This window comes from Euphorbia lathyris, chromosome 2, assembly GCF_963576675.1.
Source record: "Euphorbia lathyris chromosome 2, ddEupLath1.1, whole genome shotgun sequence".
Classification (NCBI taxonomy): domain Eukaryota; kingdom Viridiplantae; phylum Streptophyta; class Magnoliopsida; order Malpighiales; family Euphorbiaceae; genus Euphorbia; species Euphorbia lathyris.
In genome coordinates, this window is record NC_088911.1 from 3648233 (window position 1) to 3675197 (window position 26965).

General features: G+C 35.6%; 2 protein-coding genes across 3 annotated transcripts; both read right to left on the minus strand.

Moving 5' to 3' along the window:
- Positions 1-396: 396 nt before the first annotated feature.
- LOC136216618 ((+)-neomenthol dehydrogenase-like) lies at positions 397-1702 on the minus strand. Its single transcript, XM_066003173.1, has 2 exons — positions 1517-1702; positions 397-777 (listed from the first exon to the last, which is right to left on the minus strand). The coding sequence occupies exons 1-2, from the start codon at positions 1700-1702 to the stop codon at positions 397-399; spliced, it is 567 nt and encodes a 188-aa protein (XP_065859245.1).
- Positions 1703-9798: 8096 nt separating this feature from the next.
- LOC136220828 (NAD-dependent malic enzyme 59 kDa isoform, mitochondrial) lies at positions 9799-20331 on the minus strand. 2 transcript variants are annotated; one of them, XM_066008636.1, is made up of 19 exons: positions 19930-20328; positions 19407-19503; positions 18635-18753; positions 18376-18543; positions 17079-17207; positions 16709-16769; positions 16474-16577; positions 16300-16383; positions 16083-16189; positions 15880-15982; positions 15202-15309; positions 14962-15027; positions 14362-14434; positions 14191-14277; positions 13854-13908; positions 13687-13758; positions 12699-12761; positions 11577-11691; positions 9799-10125 (listed from the first exon to the last, which is right to left on the minus strand). In XM_066008636.1, the coding sequence occupies exons 1-19, from the start codon at positions 20056-20058 to the stop codon at positions 10054-10056; spliced, it is 1812 nt and encodes a 603-aa protein (XP_065864708.1). In that variant the 5' UTR covers positions 20059-20328; the 3' UTR covers positions 9799-10053. The 2 variants fall into 2 exon arrangements, with proteins under 2 accessions (XP_065864708.1, XP_065864709.1); XM_066008637.1 differs by lacking the exons at positions 9799-10125; positions 11577-11691; positions 12699-12761; positions 13687-13758 and having other exon boundaries at positions 13880-14020; positions 19930-20331.
- Between the last annotated feature and the right edge of the window lie 6634 nt (positions 20332-26965).

A 26965-nucleotide genomic window follows, 5' to 3' on the forward strand; every position in this document is an offset into this window, starting at 1 on the left:
TGTTTATCACAAAAGCGTCACTAACATGGGGAGCAATTGACCCGCCTATTAACTTTAGAAATCATTTTGACTCTTAATTCAAAAACTTGCAATATCTTATTCTGTAAATTACTGAAATTACTGAATTGAATTGATTACTGAACTGAACTGAATTTACTGAAACTGAAATAATAATATAATCATTTAAAAATAGCAAAAATTAAAATAAAAAGCTTAAAAAATAATAATGGTTCTAATAATAATAATAATAGTAATAAATAATTATAATTATAATAAGTAATGATAAATTAATGAACTGAACTGAATTAAAATTACTGATACTGAAATTAAGTGACAAGGAACATGACCTAACAATTGTTATCCACCAACTAGGATATAACAGTAATTCAAATGCATTCAGAAATCAACCATTTGTTTTTCTATAAAGAAACAACCAGAAGTTGATTCATCATTAGATAACAATGCTAATCTCACAACATTTTCTGCTCCTTGAGCTGCAGTCAAGTAGCCAAGATTGGTGGTAATATCAGTCTTGCAAAATCCAGGGCAAACACAATTTACAAGGAAACTTGGGTACTTCTTTGCTAGAATTCTTGTGTAGGCATTCGTTGCAGCTTTTGCAATAATATAGGCTGAGATATGAATTGGCCATCTTTTAGTCTCTAGAAAACCATCCTTAAAATCTTTCAGAAATTGATTCACAACTTCATCCACTCTTTCTTCAGTCAAGTTATTATCATCACTCAACAATCCTTTTGCCCATTGGTTTGGTATATTCTACACGAACAAGAAAAATAAGATTGAATATGAAATATATCAAAGAACTAATCGATTGAAACGATGGTTTCACCTGGTCAGTGACTGGCCTAGTGAATTTGGCCAGTAACCATTAGATCCATGCTTATTAAATCTAAGCCTTACGATGATTTTAATCTTTACTATAAGATTCTAATGAACCTGGATCTAACGGTGACTGATCAAATTTACTTGGTCAGTCACTGACCCGGTGAAAATTACTGTCAATTGAAAAATTTGAACTGAAAAATAAGATTTAATAATAGATTTTATAAGTTCATTAATAAATGAAGGTACTAGCTAGTATTTAAAAACTCGACTATTTAGATCATGTTTGTTCAACTGCCAATTTACTATTTACATAGCTAATAAATGTTAGTTGATTTTCCTTCTAAACTAACTATAAATAGTTGTTTCACAATCCTAAGTCCTAAACAAACATTTTATGTAAATGTCTTGAGTAAATATTAAAAAATAAGCTACAAAGGAGAACTAAATGGCGAACTAGGACCTGTTTGGTTCGTCTACTTTTTTGTTTATTATTTCAGCTACAAAAAAAAAGTGAATTAACAAACGATTAGTTTAAAAAACTTTAATACCATGTCAAACTTAAAAAAAAAAAAGCTAATAAGTGAAACCAAATAATAGCTTTTATGCATTACTATTCCTGACAAAAAGGAAGACAACTTTACCAGAAAAAGCCAGTTGTATATATATGTACCTTTAATAATCCTGCGGTAGAAGAAATATTTACAATTCGTGCTGAATCAGATAATCGCAGATAAGGAGCAAGTGCTTCAAGCATTCCTTTTGCACCATAGTAGTTTGTTTTCAGACACTTCTCTGCTGACTCCAAATTTTGAGTAAAAGTTTCGTGCCACTTAACTTGGTTTCCATCTGGCTGCATCATCACAATATTTGATTCTATATATCTTTAATTGTTGGAAATTAATTTTTTATATATATGTGACGTAGTTATAAAAAAAAAATTTAAAAACTTTATTTAAACGGCAAAAACTACAATTTCAAATGTAGATACTGGATAACTTTAATTAAATTAGATGTTCACAGTTGATTACTTTCTTAAGCAAGAACTTAATGTAACTTAAATAAATTCTTAAAGGTTTGATGTGTTGAAATGAAAGATCAAGATTCAGTCAATCAATATTACAATGATCGAAGGTTTGATCATGATGTTTTAACACACACAAAAAAAGATTTAAGTCTGAAGGGTGGCGCATCAGTTTGGTGGGATCAGATGAGGGAAGAAAGAAGAAGAGGGGGCAGAGATCCGATTAGATCTTGGCTACAGATGAAGGCGATGCTAAGGGAGCGGTTCTTACCGCCGGACTACGAACAGTATATCTACAGCTCCTACAGAGGATGCTCTCAAGGGACCCGAAGTGTCCATGAGTATACTTCTGAGTTCTTAAGGCTTTCGGCGAGAGCCAACCTGTCTGAAACTGAAAGCCGAAAGACCTCTAGGTATCTAGAAGGGTTGAGATACAATATCCAGGATCGTATTGGCACACAGATGGTGGTTAGAGTACAAGATGCTAGGAATTTAGCCCTCAAGGCTGAGTCCCAACTGACCGGGAGATCCAGGAGATCCGCCACTACTGAGTATACGCCTGGAGGAAGAGATAACGTGAAGTCTTATGACAAAGGCAAGCAGGTGGCGAGTGCCAGTGGGGCCAAGGTTAACAGTGTGGGAAAGGGATCCGTTGGAGATACTAGACCATACAAAGAAGCACCTATACCGCCCAAGAGCAACAATCCGTATGCAAGGCCAGCACCTTTCAAATGTTTTTGGTGCAATGAGCCAGGACATAGATCCAATGAGTGTCCTAGAAGGAAGAGCGCCAACATGGTGGAGAGGTACGAAGATGACTATGACGAAGAGGATGAAGTATTTTGTGAACCCTTGGGAGAAGATGATGAGGTGGAGGGTGAAGAGAGGTACGCCATCCATGTGGTACGGCGTTTGTTAGTCTCCAGCCGGATAGAGGGCGATCAAAGGCACCGACTATTCAGAACCCGCTGTCTTGTGAAGGGTGGGCGATGTAATGTGATAATAGATAGTGGGAGCCAAGAGAACATTGTGAGTAGCAGCGCCGTTCAGAAGTTCGGGTTGTTGGTAGAGGCGCACCCTAATCCCTACAGGGTGGGATGGATCAAGAACGTTGGTGAGTTGAGGGTGACCCAGAGATGCAAGGTACCGATTGAGATTGGTAACTATCATGATGAAGTTTGTTGTGATGTGGTCGATATGGACGCATGCCACCTATTGTTGGGCCGACCCTGGCAGTTTGATAACAACGCCACCCACGCCGGAAGAGAGAACACTTACAGATTTGTGAAGAATGGGGTGAAGTTTGTCCTTACACTAATGGTGAGAGAGCCAAAGGCCGACGAGAAGTCTACCTTGGTAGTCTGTCCTACACACAAATCGTTTGTCAGCGAATGTGAAGAAAGCCAAATGGTATACGTGGTAATGGTTAAGGCGAATCACGAATCCGCCCAAAGGGACGAAAGGGAAATGCCGAGTGAAGTGACCCGCCTACTTGGCGAGTATCAAGATCTGTTCCCCGATGAACTGCCGAGTGGGTTACCACCTTTGAGGGACATCCAACATCATATCGATCTTGTGCCCGGGGCTAGTTTACCAAGCCTCCCACATTATCGAATGAGCCCAAAGGAGAATGATGTCATGAGACAAAAAGTGGAGGAACTCATCGAGATGGGATACGTTAGGGAGAGTATGAGTCCTTGCGCTGTTCCAGCTTTACTTACACCGAAGAAGGATGTGTCTTGCCGGATGTGTGTTGACAGTAGGGCTATTAACAAGATCACCATCAAGTATAAGTTCCCGATTCCAAGGTTGGATGACATGTTGGACCAACTTGGCGGATCTCGAGTCTTCTCCAAGATTGATCTCAGGAGTGGGTATCATCAGATACGAATCCGATCTGGGGATGAGTGGAAGACTGCCTTCAAGACAAGAGATGGATTGTATGAATGGTTAGTTATGCCCTTTGGGATGACCAACGCCCCTAGTACTTTTATGAGACTGATGAATCAGGTGCTTCGCCCAGTAATTGGGAAGTTCGTAGTTGTGTATTTCGACGAAATTTTGATCCACAGCCAGACCTTGGCGGAACATGAAGAGCACTTGCAGACCGTGTTTGACCTGTTAAGGAAACACCAATTATACGCCAACACCAAGAAGTGTAACTTTGTCATGGAGAGCTTAGTTTTCCTTGGATTTGTGATCAGTGGGAATGGAATCCAAGTTGATGGGGAGAAGGTAAGAGCCATCCGAGAATGGCCTACCCCGAGGAACGTGGGGGATATCAGGAGTTTTCATGGGCTAGCAACGTTCTATCGCCGATTCATTAAGAACTTCAGTTCCATAGTGGCCCCGTTAACAGAATGTTTGAAGAAAGGAAAGGGGTTCGAGTGGGCGGACGCCCAAGAAGAGAGCTTCGCCTTGATCAAGGAAAAGCTGAGTACAGCGCCAGTGCTGGCGTATCCCGATTTTGACAAATTGTTTGAAGTTGAGTGTGATGCCAGTGGAATTGGGATTGGTGGTGTCTTGATGCAAGAAAAGAGGCCCATTGCCTACTTCAGTGAGAAGCTCTGTGAGGAACGGCAAAGGTGGGCAACGTATGATCAAGAGTTTTATGCTGTAGTGAGGGCATTGAAAGTATGGGAACATTACTTGGTGGGAAAAGAGTTCATCCTCTACACTGACCATCAAGCTCTCAAATACCTGGGAAGTCAGAAGCAACTTCGAAGCGCCATGCACGCCCGGTGGTCTGCCTTCATAGATAAGTTCCCCTATAAGCTTATCCATAAGGCGGGAAAACAGAACATAGTGGCGGACGCTTTGAGTCGGAGGATTGCACTAATAAAAACAGTCAACCTGGAGACCGATTGTTTCGAACACATCAGAGGAGAGTACCTGGCGGATCCTGACTTTGGAAGTATCTGTGAGAAGTGCCAGCGCCAACCTGGGGATGGGGCGTATCACTTAATGGATGAGTATCTAATGAGGGGCAACCAACTTTGTTTACCCTGCACTTCTATCCGCGAGAAGGTGGTCCGAGATCTACATGACGGATCCCTGGGGGGCATTTTGGGCGAGACAAGACATATGCAGTAGTGAGTTCCCGTTATTTCTGGCCCAAAATGAGAAGAGATGTGGCGTACCTGGTAGAACGATGCTATATCTGCCAGACCGCCAAGGGACACGCTACAAATGCTGGCTTACAGCTGCCCTTGCCTGTACCAGAAACCATATGGGAGGATCTGTCCATGGATTTTGTCCTAGGGTTACCCAGAACTCAGAGAGGCATGGATTCCATCTTTGTGGTTGTTGACCGGTTTTCGAAAATGGCACACTTCATACCATGCCGTAAGACTAACGACGCCTCAGTGACTGCCAAGCTATTCTTCAAAGAGGTTGTCAGATTACATGGTGTACCAAAGAGCATTGTCTCAGACCGTGACACAAAGTTCCTGAGTCACTTCTGGCGGACCTTGTGGGCTCTTTTTGATACTTCTCTGAAGTTTAGTACCACCGCCCACCCTCAGACAGACGGACAGACAGAAGTGGTCAATCGGACTCTGGGAAACTTACTGCGCAGCAAATGTAAGGATAAGCCCAGGATGTGGGACGTGATTTTAGCACAAGCTGAGTTCGACTACAATGGATCTGTACACTCGGGAACTGGGAAGTCACCCTTTGAGGTGGTATACACTAAGACCCCGAATCACGTCCTTGATATAGCCCATCTTCCCAAAGGAAACGTGACTGCAAACCAGCTAGCCAAAGACTATGTCCAGATGCACCAAGAGGTGAAGGAGACTCTTGAGGAGAGAAACCAGAAACTAAAGGCTAAGGCGGATGAGCACCGCAGGGACCTACAGTTCGAAGTGGGAGATGAGGTTATGGTTCACTTGGGAAAAGAGAGGCTCGCCAACGCCACAAGCAGCAAGCTTCAACCGAGAAAGTACGGGCCATATAAGATCACCAAGAATGTCAATGCCAATGCCTATCACATAGCTTTGCCAAACTGGCTTGGTAAAGTCTCACCGGCGTTCAATGTTCGTGACCTTAGCCCGTGGAAGTCAGATGGCCCTTTGGAGAACAACACAGACCAGCCAGTACCGAATTCTTTTAAAGAAGGAGAGAATGATGCGGACATCCTAACTGGGATCAACAATCACACGCGCCTTGGCGGATCTCCTCTCGGCGTTCCCACCGAGGTTGTATCTAGGAGGGCGGATCCCCTTAACACGCGAGCGGGGCGGATCTAGGCGTACCAACAACTACACTGGGCGGATCTCAAGTTTACTTCCTGCCGAAGGAATTCACCAACAACCTCTGACGCTCCGTACCTGCACCTCTGTACCTGTTGTCTGGGCGCATTACCTATCTTACCCTCTTATTATTAACTGTATTGTAACCCTAGTAGGGGTAGTCCATGTCCTTTGCTTATCTTTTAGAGGTTGTATTTAAACCCTCATTTTGTAAGGATATGGCAACTTTTTATCAATCAACTATCATTTCTCTTTGAGATTAAGGTTTATACCTTTGTTTATCGGGATTCACTCCTTCTAGTCTAGCTAGAGAAGAAGATCTTTGTTGGTTTACGATTAAAACCTCCATTTATCGCTTTCAATCTGTATCACTTGTCATCTACATTTCACATGTGCACAATGGCGGAACCAGGACCCAAGATGACCCGGGGCTCAAACATATCAGTAAAAAAAAATAAAACGTAAAAAAAAATCGAAATTAACTGTGGGGTTGACGGTAAATTTGAGCAAAAAAAATTTAGCCTGCAAAGCATTAAAACTGTAAAAATGTTATCATTTTTTTAAAAAACTAGCATTGAACTAATAGAAAATTAAATATGTTTACTTTTTTTTAATGGTAAAGACATAATAAAAATGAATATTAAATATGTTTACTTTTTTTTAATGGTAAAGACAATATTAAAAATGAGTTCAAAAGTGTTATCAAAATAAAATTAAAGTGTCCATTTAAATTAATTAATAATAGTAACATGTTTTTATAATTATTGAAAAATAAAATTAAAATAAATAAATTTTTTTAAAAAAAAATGAGATTGAAGGGAGTTGAACATAGGACCTTTCAAATAAAAGTAATCATCATTAACCATCTCATCTACCTTTAAACATTGAAATAAAACTACATAGAGTCAATATAATTTACTCCAAAATATTACCAGACACCAAAACTATTTTTTTTTCTCAATTCTCCGGCGGCCGGGGCTCGAGCCCCCCAAACCCCCTCTTGGTTCCGCCCCTGCATGTGCATCATTTTATCAGTAACAACTCACAAACATATGTTGGGATGTTAAAAAAAATATACTGTCTTTTGTACGAATTAGACAATAAAAATAAAAAAAATCACCGAATTTATAAATATTAATCTTCAATTCTATTATTAAATTACAAAAAACATGAAATCTTTTTTTTAGAACGAATTGATCTGAAATTGGTGCAAAAATAAGGAATAAAAATATTTGTGGTTTATAATAGTGTTTGAAATTGACCCAAATTATCAACGTAAAGGGTAAAATTGCTCATGACTACAAATTCTATTATTATTTTTGTAATTTAATAATAGAATTGGAGATTAATATTTATAAATTCGGTGAATTTTTTGAATTTTTTTTGTCTAATTCGTACAAAAAAACAGTATTTTTTTCCACATCTCAACATATGTTTGTGAGTTGTTACTGATAAAATGACACGTGTGAAGTGTAGATGAAAAGATTCATGACCGAGAAGACAGTTTGATGAATTATTTCTCAAATTGACCCAAATTATCAACGTAAGGGGTAAAATTGCTCTTGGCTTCTAACGTTAGGGGTAAAATTGAATCATTTTAGATGTTAGGGGTAAAATTGCTCATGACTCAAAACGTTAGGGGTATTTTTGCACCTTAACCCTAAACTTGTAAAATATTTTAATAGCCCTCGTTTTGTATAAAATATCTGATTAACCTCATGAACTTGCATAAAATATAATAAAGTAATTACTGAGTTGAGAAAAATAAGTTATATGCGGAAAATGTATTACACGCATCATAAAAAAAAAGTAAAATGACCAACGTCGGGGTATATGTGGTTCTAATATTAGAGAAGACAAGTTTTATAGTTGAGCAAATAAGAACTTCATTTTTAATCTATTATGTAAATAACATTCTAAGGCGCGTGCAACATATCTTCCACATGCAACTTACTCTTTTTTTCTGCGACCGAGCGATTAATTGATTACATTTTACACAAGTTCAAATGGCTAATTGAATATTTTATGTAATTTGAGGGACTATCGGACACTTGGAAAGTTCATGGGGGCAAATCAAGCTTTTTGAACAAGTTCAAGAGGGCAAATGGTTGCTTAAATCACTTTTATTAAGTCACATTTGAACAAGGCTATGTTCTTTTTGACTGAATTTAAATAAACACAACTGAATTGAATGCTACTAAACTGAAATGAAGGCTATTAAACTAAATGATAAATTATAAATTATTTATAAATAATGTTAGAATTATATATAAATAATACTAAATTATTAAATTATATATATATATATATATATATATATATATATATATATATATTAATAAAGGTATTAGACTCATTTGTATCTCTAAACTAAAGCTTCAAAGTCAATTAGGATCCTAAACTATCAAAATCATCAATCAGGTCTCTGAACTAAGTAAAAATCATCAATTGGGTCCCCATCTTATTCTAAAATCAGAAACTGTGACTATTTCATATAGACTGTAATAATCTCTGTGAACGTTCAAAATGAGTTAAGGGAAGAGGGTCTGAACTGTTCAGTCGAATTATTTTTGATGAGGCCTCAATTGGAGATTTTTGTTTAGAATGTGGACTCAATTGATGATTTTTGGTTAGTTCAGGGACTTGATTGATAATTTTGATAGTTTAAGGTAAGTCTTAGTTTAAGAAGCTAAATGGGTATTATGCCTATAATAAATAATAATAATAAATTATATATAAATAATTATAATTATAATAAATAAAGATAAATTACTAAATGATGAACTGAACTGATATTACTGATACTGAAATTAAGTGTCATATCGTAAAAATTAGTAAAGTTCAATGACCATGGGTGTAATTTATTCTCCAAACTTGCATAAAATCTTCTTGTTTGATTGGTCTTCGTTTGACATTACATATATTTGTAAATTTCTCTTTTATGTTACTTTCATATGTACCCAATTTTTTCCTTCGGCATACTTATCTTTGTTTGAAAAATGGACTGCATCTTAAATATATTCATTGAACATTTCTATAATAGTCCAGAAAAAATTAATACGGTCTTTGATCTTAAATAGATATCGGTTGCCAGATCTTGTTCAGCTCACACGAAGCAGCATGAGGATGAGAGAAAAATTGAGTAATGTTCTGCTGATGTTCAACGGATATGGGTGTTTTGTCTTGTACTTAAGTTTTTTTTTTCTTTTCAAATTTTTGCATCAAAATTTCTTTTTCTATCTATGACATCATCAAGTAATCACTCTGGAGAATGCGTTTTAGTTAAAATGAGAGTCCTAGTTCTCAACAAGTCGATGTCATAACTATCAAATAAGCTTTAAGTTAGATTAAGATATACCGCCCAATAAGAAAATTCAAATTCAGTCGGATTGTCTCATCATAGTCAAGACAATTCAAATGGATTTAGAAGGTCCATCGTATTTAGTTGACATTATTTCTAATTGTATTCATTTATTACGAGATTTAAAGTTGTGTTTTATCTCCTTTATTAAGCGTTCAGCGAATTCGACTGCTCATGCTCTAGCAAAAACAGTCAATTCTGTTCGGAGTGAGCAGACATATCCACCACCATTTATTAGCAATATTCTTTCATCTGATTTAAGTTAATAAAACTTGACATTATTTAAAAAAAAATGGAAGCATTTGATGACCCAAAAAAAAAAAAAAACATATACATGAATTAATATTAATATTGTTGCTGACAAAAAATAGTTGAGGTGAATGAAGTAAAGATGAAATGGGAAGGTAGGTTTGCTCCTGTTTTCATAACTTGCTTTTTCTACTTGTTTTAAGTTTGGCAAATTATGAATTCAGAAAAACATGGAAAAGAATATTAATATTATAGCTTTGCTTGCTAAGAATTAAAGTCCAGTATTGCAGAAGAAGAATAAACTCCTAAAATTGAAAATGAGTTTATTTCTCGTGAACTAGTGGACTGTAAATTGGGAACCACATATTGCTTCTCACGAATTCCACCGTCTCCTCCTGCGTAGAGAAATGAATTATTAGATATAAATGTCAGTTTGAAAACAACCAAAAGTGTTTTCCTATGGAGCGTTTCTTAAACCCCGTTTATTTACCCGAAAATATTGGGTGTTCTGAAAAATATTAAGATAAGAGAAATTTTTGTATTGAAAAATAGATTTCCAATGCTCGACTCCAACACGGGAAAACTAGGAATCACCAAGAAAGAAGTGGTAGGTGGCTACTGTATTTAAAAAGGTAAGAAGGAATGGAAGCCATTCTAAAAGGTTAGGAAATTTTTCAATTGACCGACCTAAAAAATTTCGTTGACTTATTTTCTTAAGCAAACAAACGCCAGAAAATCAAGAAAATATTTATTTTGAACAATATTTTCCGGCAAACAAAGGGAGCCTTAGGGGGTGTTTGGTTGCTCCTTTTCATGCTCCCGTTTGCCTTTTCACTTCAAATGGAGAGTTTTATGTGTTTGGTTAATGAGCTCCTGGTTACATTTTACACCTGAAAAGTAGTCTTTTACAAAAACAAGGAATCTCAGCTTTTTGAAAATGCAGCTTTTCCCAACAGCAAACCGTAACAACAAACAACAAACAGTAGGTAAAACAAACAAGCCTTTATGTACTTCGATCTATTACCATGTATTTCAACAGACTAAATGTTTATGAAGTTAGAGCATAACTGTTTAGATTTGTTGTTATTCTGTTAAATGCTAGAAAGCAGTGACACGGATAGGTGTCCGGGTGTGGCAAGGTAAATAATTTATTAGTCGCTATAAATTTTATCTACCATATTGTTTAGTCCCCGTATTTTAAAAATGCACTGTTTAGTCATTAATGTTCATCCTATTCAACAGTTCAGTCTTATATGGAGACTAAACTGTTTGATGATTCAAATATTTGAGGGACTAAATTGTTGACTAGAATAAAAGTTAAGAACTAAACAATACATTATTAAAATACGAGGTGTGTTAAAGTAAAAATGTAGGGACGATACAGCGGGTACACACCAAATTTATATATATAACATTCATTAGTCATTATAAAGCATAAATAGCATCTATAATAAGTCAGTAATTCATCAAAAAGAAACATTTAATACTCATACTATTTAAACTACCAAAAAGGGGACGCTGCTATATTCTTTTCATTAGATTTTGATTTTTTTAGGTTTTATTTTATTTTTGTTTATATCAACCCCTTCCTTTTCTAAAATTATTAAAAAAACAGTCCTATATTCTACTTAATTAACTTAGAATCCGTGGCTCCGGAATGTCCCCAAAGTGCCCCCATTAAAAAAGAACAGAAAAAAAGGGGACACTTATTTTACAGTGTCGGTGTGTGTCCCGAGTGTCCAACACTCGTACCTCCTAGAAGTGTCGGTGTTTCTTAGGTTAAATGAATGTTAATAGTATTTAGATATTTGTTAGATCATTTAATGCAATTTTTTCCTTAACTTACTTTTGACATGTGCTTGAGCTCTCTGGGGCCGACGTGACCATGACCTTCTGCCAGGTCTTCTGCAACAGCTGCTCGTAGAACAGCAGCCCCAACCTCAACGGTAATGTCTCGAATACTGCATAAATGTCGACTGAGTCAATTTACAGGTTGCAAAAAGATAGAAACCACATGACCAATTCTGAAACATAAGCAACATCCATTTCTCGCAACCTATAAATTAGCAAATTGGGTTTTACAATAAAAGTTTTTCTGCTAAAGGTTCTATAAATGTTGTTATGGTGAAGTCTAAAAAAACTTGTGCTTTCACCTTTTGTCAACATGTACTTGTAGAATTTTTATGTCCAAACGGGTACTGAGATTTTTTTTGTTACGACCACGAGATGACTGAGGCTTTTGCTTTTGCTAAAAACAAGGGAGCGTTGACGACCAAAAAGTTGAAAAATTCAAAACTAAGCAACTTTAATTCTTCAACTTTTTAAGTTTGAGGTGATTTAGGTGTTGCTAGGAGAGAGAAAAAAACTCCGAAAATGATAATCTACTAAAATAAAAAAATGTGATTCTACAGTAAATGTGGTACTAAACAACTTTAATTCTTAAAATTTTCTACTTTGGGGTCGTTAACGGTCATTTTTACAGTATCAAACTAAAAGATCCTCGTTTTTAGCAAAAGCAAAACCCCAATCACCGTTTTTTTTTTTTGACAAAACATGAAAGCATAAAGGGTGTTTTTGGACTTTACCCATGTTTTTACTTCGAAAATACTAAGGGTCAATTTGGCCTCTAAAATTGGCCGACAGATTCAGTTTAGCCCAAATCAAAGTTTAGTTATCAACTCAACCTTGACGTCGGCACTATTTGACAAATAGCCCAAATTTGACAAACTTTTAGATATTGAAATCGATTGTATTTGGGCTAATTTGTCAAATATTGACAACTTGAAGGCTGAGTTGATACCTAAACTTCGATTTGGGCTAAACTGAACACATCTGCCAACTTCAGGGGCCAAATTGACACTTAATTCATGAAAATACGTATTGATAGCTGCAAAATTAGCACCCCGCCACATACCATCACAGAGACCCTGAAGAGAGATTTTACTGACTGAGAACTTCGAGGTATTACCTATCAATAGATGGATATAATATGCCCTTCTGAATTTCTTCATCCGTCATGTAAGAAGCAAGGCTGTAAAAATATCACGTCAGCAATTCATGCTTCAAAAGCCAAATGAACTCGTAAAAGAACAGAAAACATATATCAGCCTACTTTTTATTTAGAGTTGCAACAATAGTAGCACTATACAGTTTTTGAGGGTAAGATACAGTTATCAAATATGTAGGCTATGTTGCACAGACACCTCTTTTTAGTATAGTGTTTCTGCATTTCGTTTACGTATCCGTATCTGTTTCGTATCTGTGTCTGTTTTTGTTGGCTATTTTATGAAGGTTATGTTTTAGAAATAACGTATCCGGTGTCTGTGCAACATAGTTACTTGATAGAAAACGCGTCCAAGCTAGCTACAATAAGTTCCTATCAATAATGTTCACGCAATGCACAGTGATACAGGATAACTGAATTTTACAAAGTGCACATAAAAAATAAATAGCAAAATACAGAATCTAACCCACATACTGTGATTTCAAGTTTTCTGCACAATTTCTGGCAGGAAGTTTATAATTATTTAACAAAACCGGGAAAGAATTTTTTATCATACAAGTCTGGTCACAACATCCAACAGTTAGAAAATTTTGTGTTGGAAAATAAATCTTTTCCGGTGTCTGGCTACGGCACCAGAAAATGGAAAGAAGTGGTGGATGGCTATTGTTTTCAAAAGAATAAGAAGGAATGGAGTAAGGCTCCAAACACTTAAGGAAACTGTTTTACTTTTTTCAAAAGGATAAAACATTTTAATCACTTTTTTCATAAATTTTTCTGTTGACTAACTTAAAATTTTCAGTGAACTTATTTTCTTAAGTAAACAAACACCAGAAGATCAGGAAAATATTTTGCGGTACAATATTTTCCGGCAAACAAACCGCGCATAAGACTACTATTACTACTCGAGGGTAAGAACAACAACAAGCAGCAAAGTTTTTAAGTCCAACCATACCATTCAGAAGCTGCTAGCAACATAGCATCTGTTATGATACGAGCACCAGAAACAAGAGTTCCCAAACCAATCCTGAGAGCAGGGAAGAGATATAGATATAAATGTCAGTATTTAAACATAGTTGATATAGTAGTCTCAAATAGCGAGTCGAATAAGGAAACACAAACCCGGGAAACAGGTACATGTTATTTGCTTGATTTACATGTCCTACTTTTCCATTGCCTGAAAGCGCGTGAGACAATAGAAAGTGAGCTATCAGCAATTGAATTTTGTACGATAAATGCAAATCTATTGAACTTTTAGGAAATAGTTATAGCCAAAACTCCCACCACACCTGCAAGGTTTGGTTTAATCCACACTTAGGTCTTGTACTTTTAGAAGTATCAATTTGATAGTGAAAGCGTAGACTTAAAATTACCAGTGTAATTTTCCCAACAATTTGCTTTCATTAAATGGTGTCAAAATATTAAAAAGAAGACAAAAATAAATAAGAATATAAAGTACCAAGATCGACGTTATCGAATGGGCTTCCACTTCCGAAAACTATGTTTTCTCCAGCATATTTAAAAGCATCGGCAGCAGTGCATTCAGCTGTTGCAGAGAATAATAAGATAGTGTAAACAGAAGCTAGTTGCATAAGAAATTGTGAAATTCACGAGACTTTAAAAAACAAACCATTCATGGTGGGGTTTGACATAGCGAAGATAGCAGGTCTAGGAGAATCAGATTCTCGCATAGCTTTGAGCACCTGATTCATATATCGATGAGAAAGTTATAAGAAACCAAATCAGGAAATGTACCAATACCAATCAAGATCTATAGATAAAAAAGATACTGGCAGTGTTAATTTGAAAAGGAATTTCCGTCTTAGAAACAAATGTAATGCATTCCAATGCTTATGCAATTCCCTGTTAAAAACACACAATAGGCATCCAAAAACACCAGTATGGGTTATCACATCAATGCCCTTGAGAAAGGAAAGAAGAACTCTCGGAATGATTTTTTTTTTTAAACAAAAATCTAGAAACTATCCAAGAGACCATTTTTAGATTACAACTTTATGGTATAGTATAAATTATAAAACTAAATGTAGTATGCAAATAATAAAAATGTTAAAAAGAGGAAACTCGTGAAATTGTGCATAACCATAAGTAGCAGTAGAATACAGTTTTTTTCTTTAGCATTTATCAATGTCTTAACAGTTTCTCTGCAATAACTACTACTTTTTTGTTAAATAAAAATCCATGAATCATAAAGCATAAATTAAGCACTTACCTCCTCATCAAATACACCGCCAACTCCAGACAAACCAAGAAGCACATGAGGTTTTAGCTTTTTCACCTGGAAAAGTAATTAGTTTTCAGTAAATTCTCAAAACCACAATATGATAATATGTACTCTGGAGATGCAAAAATATAATTCTAAAAGTAATTGGGTAAACACTAATTTTTCTCATGTCATAAAAGATCAGTCTGACACTTATCAATGCTTGTGAAAGATTCCCTGGAGTTTTACCACTTCAAGCAGACTAGCTCCCTCACTAAGCCCCTCAGCATCTTTTAAATCTTGAGCAAAAGGTGCTGCTGCAGGATCAATGTTCTTTCTCTCTTTCGTGACAAGACCCTTCAAAAAGAGAGAGAGAAAAAAGACGGAATTGAAAAACAAAAGATTTCAAACAATTGGAAATCATAGAATCCCGGAGAGAAACAGATGACATGCATAAGATATCTGACTGAGATACTAAGAACATAATTCCAACATTTCATAAGACAAAATAAACATGAATGTTGATCGAATGTGATTTAATTAATTAACACAATACGTCAAAAAGTTGAAAAAAACATTCTATCACTGTTTGATATTCAATTGAAGAAGGAAACTACATTTGGACCATAAATTAATTATGTCATAATTTAAGACCACACCAATCTAGTGGACAGACAACTCAACTAATCATAATTGAAATTAGGGGGTCTAATACCACTTGAAGGATTTGGGACGGAAGCGAGCGGGTGTTTAGGCATCGAAATTCAAAATTTTAGCCCAAACAAATATGTGTGATAAGAGAAAGCACTGGCAAGGCTGATTTCTAGAAACTCATCAGATTTTTAACCAAGGAAGAATCGCCAACCACCATTAGAATATATAAAAAGGAGCATAAATCTCAGATGAAGTGAAAGCATAGAACCTTACATCCTTATCAAGTAGGAAAAGATGGTTCTTTGCAACACCTTCATTGTTCCCAGACATTCTTGAAACAGCCTGCAGAGCCATAGTCAAGACACCAAGCCCCGCACTACAGGCATTAAAGAAAAATGCAACAAATTATAGGCAAGTAGTGGGAAATTTGTCCGCAAACCAGCATTTAAATCATATAATTTGATCTCTAAAAGTACCTTCCTGCACCTACTACAACTATTTTTTGGTTCAGGAAGTCAGACAAAGGGCGGCCTTGAGCTCTAACAGTTCCCAACAACCCAGCAAGTGCAACACCAGCAGTTCCCTACAAATCATTAAGCAAGTAAGACCGACAATGGTAACGACAGTCATGGCAACTTTTGGCCCAGCGCATTATGGTAAATACAATATAGCAACAAACACAGCTGTGCACACCTGTACATCATCATTAAACATGCAAAATCTTTTGCGATATCTTTGCAGTGTTTCAAATGCCCACTTCATTTGAAAATCCTCAAACTGATAAAATTGTCCAAAAAACAAGTTATTGCAAGATTAAAACTTTTCTCAATGATGAAAATGACTTTTTTCTTTTTAGAAGGAACATGCCTGAACAATGGCCTTGGGCCAACGTGTGAAAGCAGCTTCCATGAACTCATCGACAATTGATAGATACTCTTCTCCTTCCAGCCTAGGTTGTCGAAGTCCTAAATCTGTCGAACAGAAGACATGTAAAAACAAAAAATTACTTCAATAAGTAAGTTTCTGAATCACTCCATGTAATTTATTTATTATTGGTGAAACAAGAATTATATAGAGCAAAAAAATGTAAAATTTTACTAACAAAGAGGATCATCAAGTAGCTTCTGATTGTTTGTGCCAACATCCAGCATAACTGGCAGTATCTGTCATATGCAGGGATAGGTTGAATAACAAGTCATAAAATAGCCAGTAAATCAAGAACATGTGAAAAAGAGCAAATCGTGCAGGAATTAAAAATAATCACTAAAGTTGAAAGGAGACTGTAGTTTAATAGCTTCACAGATATATAGTATGAAGCTGTTGCAAGAACCATTTTTTCCTATTCTGCTTGCACAATTTTAGATGTAGATAACAAGCAATAAGCGGGAACTACATGCACACCTACACATACAAAAATTGGCAGGGTGATACAAGCACAAGCACGCATACACCGATATAGGAGAGAAACGTACTTTCTGTGGGTTGATACCAGCTGCAGCAACGTACATATCTAGCTTTCCAATGGGAATACCTATTCCTTGAACACCGAGATCACCAAGACCAAGAATACGACTGCCATCTGTTATTACTATCATGTCCACCTGCAAGATGAAGAAATTGAACCTGAAGCATCTTCAGTGGAGCAATCCTAATGCCAATTAAAAGAATTCAATACCATCTTTACTACACTTTGAACAATAAAGCTTCCAGCTAATAACATGAGAAACACTTCACGAATTACTCAATGTGAGAGAATAAAGTGTTTATAGAGTTGTAACTTCAACAAAAGTGTAAAATCGTTGTATTTTCAGTGAACTAAAATATAGATCTATCAATGCACAGAGAAGTTAGAATTTGAGTTTTAGCAGAATAAAGACACTATGATCATGAAATGGCCTAGATAGAACCCTACCCAGCAATAATTCTCCAAGCACTTGCTTACCACTGGAGGGACTAAACGCAATGCAACCAATTTCCATGGACCTACCTGATCTTCATTAGTAATGTGAGTAATGAGAACCCATCAAGGCCATTTCTTGTATTAGCAAAATGACATCCTTTGATTTGGAAATAAACCAAGAGCCCAAAGAAAACTTGCACTAGATTAAACCATATTGTTATGTTGTTAGCTATTAGGAGTAAATGACAGAAAACCTACCTCTTTTTACTTATAAAATATTAAGAAATAATTGATCACATATATGCAGGTTCATGAGGCACTTGAAAGTGCTTAAAAAGCTTCTCAAGGGAAAATCAAATGCTAGAGATTTCTAGTGAATGGAATCAGCAATTCCTTAATGGGATATCCATTCTGACAAACTGCCTTGTGTATCTTGAAGATGCCACAGAGTAAAGAGATATGATTGACAAGCTATATTATTTCTATCTTTATACAGAAACTCTAGTGTGGCCTGATTAACAAATCCCAGACACTACAATGAAAGTTGAACTGTTGAACCATGTATGGAGTAGGCATCATAGGAATGCATATTAAGCCATGATCCACAGACTAACCATGCAGGCCATTTTTTGACTGCCACTCAGCCATGTTTTTTATCCACATTGAAAACCTAGGATCAAATTAGGGGCCAACTTCTCTAACAGAACTCTGTTTCTATAATTCAAAACTCTATTCAATATGTCCATAACTCCATATCAAAAATTGCCACTAACTCATAAGTAAGAAGAGGATACCAGAAAGTTGTGATATAGATTTAATATTCAACAATACTTCATCAAACAGCACTCAGGAGAAAATTCATATAATACCTTCTCTGCTGGCCAATTATAGATCATCGACATCATCTCTCCTTTATCTTTTGCACTAAAATACATTCCTCGTGGACGTCTAAATAAGCCTGAATAATTTTGGCATACCAATCCTACTGTCGGGGTATATATTATTGGAGCAAAATCCTTGATGTTATCCATAAGGACCTGGAAAGGTTAGGTACAAAGTAACTTTTCATTAATCTACATTTCACTTGCAACTTAAGATATTCAGTCAAGAATTTCCCAGGGAACTTACCCTGTAGTACAATGTTTCATTTCTGTCATGAAGTCTGTTTAAGATTCTCCACTTTGCTAATGATACAGTGCTCTCAGGTTCTCCCCGAGTATTTTTCTCCAAAGATCGATATGATTCAACTGTTCATATGTAAAGAGCACAAGGATTTCAATCAAATACTGCATGGTTATATAGACACATTGCCACTCCAAACAACATAAGGAAAGGTTGATTGAGACATGTCCATTTATTAGCTACACTTCTTTAAATTGGAGATACCAAATTCAATCCTCCTTTCCTAAAATATCAGGAGAATACTCTAAGATTAACATAGAGACAATCTTAATAAGTACTCCCTCCATTCTCAAATAAGTGTCATTTTAGAATTTTCACACAAATTAAGAAACACAATTAATATACACTTAAATTAATAAATTTCCATGGATTAACTAAATAAAAATTCTCTCTCTTATAATGATTGGAGAAGAACCTTTGAAAGCTTAAAAAACACATAAATCAAGACAAAATTTAAATGCTTAGACCAAAAAACTATACTAAATTTTATTGAAAAACGAAAACGACACTTAAAAAAGAACAAAAACAATTATCTAAAACGACACTTATTTGAGAATGGAGGGAGTATTATAGTAACCACTGCATAAAATAGACAATGATATACCACAAAATAACTTTTTTAAAACAAAATTATACCCATGGGTAGGTATTCAAATGCTCCATAACTCTAGAACAAGGAGTAAATAATAACTTTAAATAGGTAGGGAATTTAACATACTGAAACGAGCATATTGCTGTTCAAATGATACAATACGAGGAGGAAGTAGTCCACGCAACCCAAGTCGATCTCTTTCAGTTAAAGGAAACCCAGTATCCTGCGCAGAGAGAGACAATAGAGCAAAGACAAGCCACACAGAATCAGCACATACAGCCACCGACATATTGTTTTTGAAATAAGACTATACACGCAACATTCTTCAGGGAGAACCAACTACCGCAAAACAGCTACTCTAATCCAATCACGTATAACAGAAAAACCAGACGCTTAAAACATACAAGCTGCAAGAATTCTTTGAAAGATACGAAAATGTAAAATTAACATTATGAAAAAAGATCTTATACAATTCCACTCAACAGAATCTCTAATTCATTGAACATGTAAAGAAGCAATACGACAATTCCTCGAAAACAAAACCAAGAAAACGCAAAAGAATCCAAAGAAATTCGGTAGAACTACTAAAACGCAACAATAATAGCTTCAAACTAGTAGCTACAAAAACAGCCAAAACGAGTATTTTGACCTTATTGAACCAAGGATCATGGAGAATATCAGCGCCACGCTTATGAACAATACAGGGACCAGGTATTGCCGTGGAAAACCTCCGTGAACGGTGTAAACAGGACGCGGCAGATCGAGCAGCTCTCCACATTCTGAGCCCTAAATTCCAAGATCTAACAAAGAGACAACACCAAATAATGCCGAATCCTGAACACAAACAAGCTCAAAAATCCACTTCAAATCATCATCTTCAACAGCAACGCTAGAACTCTCTTGACAACGAAGATCAGAAAATGAGAATGAGAGTGACAATTTGGGGGAAAACGAGTCGAAGCTTGGATATTTATATCGTAAGGATATCTTTGGCTGATTTTCTTGATAAGAAGTCTTTTGTCTGTGAAAGTAGAAACTAAAAAACAGTGTGGCTGTTGATACTGGAAAAAGTAGGAACTAGGAAACGTTATGACTGCCCGGAATTTCGGGGCAGGTGGGAAAGGTGAAAGGTAGGGCTGAGCCGAGCTGTTCATGAGCCTAGGCTCATTGAGCCACTCGCAAACACGATTTAGATGTTGGAGTCATAAATGTAAAAAGCCTCGGTTACAAAGCTCGTGAATCGCGAATAAATTGGATTATAATATTCAAGAACAATCTCAATAGAAACATATAAACAAGCTCGTGAATAAACCCATAAATAATATCAAATAGTATTCATTTTAATAATTCTGATTTGGTATATAGTCCGTTTCAAAGTTCTTTTATAGTAAAATATAAATTAGATTAGAAAGATAGGAAATGGATTTATTGTTCATTTCTCTTCCTTTCATTCCTCTTCTCATTTATGCCTCTCTGTCCTCACACTATTTAGAATTTCTATTTAATGAGTAAAGGCATGGACGGATCTGGGGGACTAAGAGGTGCTTGAGCACCAACTTTTCGCCAAAAAATGCTGAAATTTCTATGGAAATTGTGTGCGGAACTTTAATTTTTTTATATAAAATTATCTTAAAAATATCAATTTAGCACTCATAAATTATGAGAGACCACGACAAGCACTTGTCAGTGAATTCTAGATCCTTCACTCACTAGAGTAAGGTTTTTAATGTTTACGTATGTAAAATTATATTATTTCATTTGCTAAATATGCTAGTATTATTTTATTTGATATTATTTCGTTCGCAAATATAATAAACGAGCTTGTTCATGAACATGTTTAACGAGCTGTTCGCAAGTAAAGTTTGTGAATAAGACAAAAGAGTTGTTCGTGAATAAAATAAACAGACTGCACGCAAGTAATCTCGTGAACAAAATAAGTAAACAATTCCTAAGCTTATAAACCAAATAAACGAGCTAGCTCGTGAGAAGAACGAAATTTTAAACAAATCGAATACAAAAAAAAGTTTTAATCTGAACCGAGTTTGAAATTCGACTCGAACTAATAACAAACCGAACCTGAACAGGTCAAACTCGATTCAGTTCCATTGCAACCTTACAAAAAGGCCAATGGAGAATAAAAATATGCTGCCCAGGGAAATAAGGGCAGCAAGGGCATACTTGGGAAATATTTATTAGCGGAGTGTAAAGAATAAGACTCGGTGAAATGAATGAGTAGCGACTCGGCACGTGGACTTTAAATATTTATGGAGAGACATAAATTGAAGAAAGCTCTATTGAAATATAATATGTAGATTTCTGTATTTTATATCAGTCTGGCGTTTACTTTTGTGGCTTTCATTAAAAACATTACTCTATTTGTATCTATAAATTTGTTTATTGGTGTATAATTATTTTATTTTAAAGGTTATTTACAAAGGCCCTGTTTGAAATTAGCTGATTACATTAGCTGATTTGATTAGCTGTTTGTGTAGACCTGTTTGGTAAAAATTAGCTGATTGATAATGACCCTGTTTGGTAAATAGCGTTTTGGGATAAAAAGAGCGGTTTTGACCAACTTTAAAGGTTTGACCACTGAAACCGCTAATTGAAGTGTTTGGTGGAGAGAGGTTTGGGAGAGAGTTTTGGGATGAAAACGCTAATTTAGAAAAAGCTCTTAAAATGAGTTTTTTCAATTAGCGTTTTGCAATATTAAAATTAATGGACTTCTTTAACCCTAATAGATAGACTTCATCTTCTCATGCGCCAAAACTAATGCCCTTATTCGTCTTTTTGTACAAACCGCTATTGGCCCTGTTTGGTAAAGAGCGTTTTGGGATAAAAATAGCGGTTTTGACCAACTTTAGAGGTTTGACCACCGAAACCGCTGATTAGAGTGTTTGGTGGAGAGAGTTTTAAGAGAGAGTTTTGGGATGAAAACGCTAATTTAGAAAAAGCTCTTAAAAGGAGCCTTTTCAATTAGCGTTTTGCAATATTAAAATTAATGGACTTCTTTAACCCTAATAGATAGACTCCCTCTTCTCTTGCGCCAAAATTAATGCCCTTATTCGTCTTTTTGCACAAACCGCTATTACCAATCAGCTAATTTTTACCAAACAGGTCTACACAAACAACTAGTCAAATCAGTTAATGTAATCAGCTAACAGCTAATAGGTAATGTAATCAGCTAACAACTAACAGCTAACAGCTAATTCCCAAACAGGGTCAATAGCGGTTTGTGCAAAAAGACGAATAAGGACATTAATTTTGGCGCAGGAGAAGAGGGAGTCTATCTATTAGGGTTAAAAAAGTCCATTAATTTTAATATTGCAAAACGCTAATTGAAAAAACTCCTTTTAAGAGCTTTTTCTAAATTAGCGTTTTCATCCTAAAACTCTCTCTCAAACCTCTCCCCACCAAACACTCCAATTAGCGGTTTCAGTGGTCAAACCTCTAAAATTGGTCAAAACCGCTCTTTTTATTCCAAAACGCTCTTTACCAAACAGGGCCAAAACTGACCCAGTTGAGAGGTTCGTTTATATTTTTAAACCAATCACAACAAATCTTACCAAACTAGATATTTTTATTATTAATTTTTTCGAGATACCCTTATTTTGTTCAAACCAGCAACTCATTGTGCGAAGCAACTGCGGAGCGATTTTTGAACGATTTTTATGCGATTCTGGTTGCAACTTTTGACATATTTTGCATCAAATTTAATGATAAATGTCGGAAAGAATGTAAGTTTCAATCTTTTTTCATCTAATAACATGAAATTGCAACATGTTTAGGGTTTAGGGTTTGTTGGGGTTTACGGGTTTAGGGTTTATTTTTTGTATGATCTAAGACTTTATTAAGGTTAGAGTTACGTTTAGTAGTATGTTTATGCATTAGAAGCTTGCTTAGGATGTATTTGGGTGAATGAATGTGTTAGAAATCCTCTTAGTTCAGTAGCTCGATAGTTTCATAATCATGAAAAACCTTCCGTAGTGGAAGCAACTGCGGAGGAAATTCATGTAATGCACCTTTAAACCAATCACCTCATTTGATGCACTGGATATATAGTAGATGCATCATGGACCTTTGGCATCCATCGAAATAGATCAGTCATTCTTCTTCATCTTTCTTCATCATTGATGGATGAAATGTGTATCATGCAAAACTAAAAACAAGTGCATCTTGTCGTGATCAAGTAATAAAGAATAAGTAGAGTATTGTTCCCACGAGGATTTAGTTTATAGCTCTTAATTTTTATAGTTAGTAAGAGTAAAATAGAAAAAACTTATACTGAAAACCTAAATTAACAAATAACATGAACCAATAAATTTTGTCTCTCTCTAACAAATAATATGAACCGAATTGAGTAACTAAACCTGTTATATATAATTTAATCACACACACAAAAAAACGTTGAAGTGTTTATCGACAAACTTGTTTGAAATATCCAAAAGGCTTAATAGGCACCCAACCCCCTAAACTTGTAACCTTTTTTCACCTGGCCCCCTCAACTCTCCAAAAACATCACATACAGCCCCTTACACCCCTATGTTCGGTCAAAATATTGACCCATGTAGAAAACGCGCTTGACTGTTGACCTCACCAATGCCACGTCACTTTTTTTTATTAAATTTTTCCAAGTGATTTCACCTCGACGACCACTAACGCCAATCTCAGCACATCGATAAGGTTGCGACGACAAACAGCGACAACACCTCGCATACAATAATCACTTGGAAAAATTTAATTTAAAAAATGACACGTGGCATTGGTGTGGTCAACAGTTATACGGGTCAATATTTTGACCGAATATAAGGGTGTAAGGGGCTGTATGTGATGTTTTTGGAAAGTTGAGAAGTTGTCCCCTAAGTTGAGGGGGCCAGGTAAAAAAAATTATAAGTTTAGGAGGTTTAGTGTCTATTAAGCCTATCCAAAATGACAATCAAATAACTGTCAAACTAGTTTGTTCACATTTGTTATTAGATAGAGGTAAAATGATCTTGTTGTATCATTTCGTATGTTAGATCAAATCAGCACCTCCCGAAAAACATTATTAGAGTAAAATTTAGTCTTTATCCCATAAAATTTTTGCAATGGATCCGAATCTCTCAGATGATGCCACATCAATCCAATTATTGATGTGACATTATCTTAGTGAAGGGACTCGTCCCGGTACACAGTAAAATTTCTCCTTCTCCAATTATGAAATATAGAATAAGATTAAATATTCTCAGGCATAATTGGGGTAGGTTATTAAGATGGGATAAAAAAAAATATTATTAAGGATTTGCTACTCTTTTATTCTGTTCTAGAGCTTCATATACATATTGCATTATTTTATTTTTATTTTATTCTGTGAAGTCAACAATATGCTCTTCTTTTTATCTTTTTCAAAAGCATAATGAAATTCCTTAGTTTACTGCTACTTATAAACAACTGCAAGACTGGTTTTTGTTTTTCTTGTTTTTTATTGGTATAAGTTAAGTTAAATAACATAGAAATTGAATAAAAGTATATTCTCCAATGCTTCCACAGGTCAGACGAGTCGGAATCCGGCGAACTCGCTCCGATACCTAAGTCAGTTTCTGATTTAGAAAAAATTGAAGAGTATAGAGTAGCTGTAAAATAATAGTTAACGTACAGTATCTTGTGTTTATACTTGTTTATATACAGTTTTTAGGTTAAGGCATTCACTGCTTAGGAATCCTTATGAAATGAGGATATCTATGTCCCGTAAGGAATTTAAATCCTGAGAAGAGTCCTTTGTCATGTAGGATTCTCGAATGTTCCGAAAGAAGCCGAAGCCTTTGAGAACGCCCTTGGACAGGCTCCTTTTCATGTCGTCTTTAATTTCAATGGGGGTGGTGCTGACGTTATCTATGTAATTTCATTTTGCATGATATCAGATGTCCTCCCCCGTTATTGACTTTTAGGCATCCTTTTAGGATTTTGTACTTTTAAGGATATAAAGGCTATCAAAGAGGACGTTTTTATGAATCATCTCCTATCAATCGTACTTGAATTTTTACCAGAATAATTTCGGCTAATTCGCTCACTACGTGGCTGACATGTCTTCCTTTTATTGGATCTAAAGCTTTGCGCTGACGGCTTGTTTTATAGGAAAACGCTTGATTGAACCTTTAACGATGAGAAGCTTTAAATACCTTATCTTTTCACCTTCTTTCCGTCTCTTCATTTCCTCTTTGCATTCGTTTCTCCATATAAGAGCATTTTTACTTCTTTTTATCTTCTTTACTACATTTTGATTATTGAGGGCCTATCGGCTTTTTTTCTTCCAAGACATTTTAATCTTTCTTTCTTCACTTTCTCTTTTCGCCAGTTAGAGGTCTATAGGCTTTTTGGATTCTGTAGCGCCCTTTACCCTCTTCTTTACTTTTTGTCTTTTTTAGTCTCGTAGGAGTAGTTGATATCCTGTTTGAGTAACTCGTGATTTCTTTTTTCTGTTACTTTATTTTTGTTTTTCTTTTTATTGAGGCATGTTGTTGTATACGAACAGGGGAGTAGATGAGGGTGTGCAAGGAGCGCTTCAGCACAGGGCCTCAAAATTATAAGGGCTCCAAAATTTAAAATGTGCTTAGTCAAATATAGATATTAGCTTAAATTAAAAAAAATAATAACATAATGTAACAAGATTTATTTACACTTTTTTCATTACATGGAGTGCGTATGTGATTTAGATATTCAACCATTCAAAATTTACAACCTTAATACAAAATTCTATTAATTATTAAGGATTTAAAAAAAATTTAGCACAGGGGTCCCAAAAAGTTTAAGACGGCCCTGTATACGAAGAAGCACTAAGCACGTGCTTTGGATGGTTAAGTTATTAAATCAGTCTAACCATCTATCAGGGTTCGAAAAGCTTTATCTTCCGACAGACACCTACCAAACTCGAATCTGAATTAATTTGGACTATCAATCTAGTATACCAGATAGTTAGATAAAAAAAAACTATACCGATATAGTTGCTCATGCTATCAAAACTGAGGTCTCTTTCTTCTTTGTTTCGAGTTTTGCATTTGCGAGTTGAGCTTGAAGCTCTCCTCCTCTCAAATCTTTTTTCTTTCATCTTGTATTTTGAGTGACACTTCCTTTAATACAAGATGATGTTTCTTTTTTTAAAGTATATTTTACCGATTTTTAGGAGATTTGAGGTAATTTGTTGATATCATTAGGAAAAAAAAATAAAATTTTAGGGCCCGTTTGTTTTACCTACTGTTTGCTGTTACGGTTTGCTGTTTGCTGTTCCTGCTTGCTGTTGCTAGTTGATGTTTGCTGTTACGGTTTGCTGTTTGCTGTTGGAAAATGCTACTTTTCCAAAAAGCAGAGATTCTCTGCTTTTGTAAAAGGCTGCTTTTCAGGTGTAAAAAGCAAACAGGAGATCACTAACCAAACACATAATGCTGATTTTCTAGTGTAAAAGGCAAACAAGAATGTCACTAACCAAACATATAATGCTGATTTTCTAGTGTAAAAGGCAAACAAGAATGTCACTAACCAAACACCCAAAACTCTCCATTTCGAACTGAAAAGGCAAACAGAAGCATGAAAATGAGCACTCAAACGCCCCCTTAGTTAGAATTTCTATTATATGGAAATATTCAGGGGATGTATAAAAGGAGGGTTGGCATGAGGTTTTATCACCCATCAATCACCAAAAAAATCCCTCA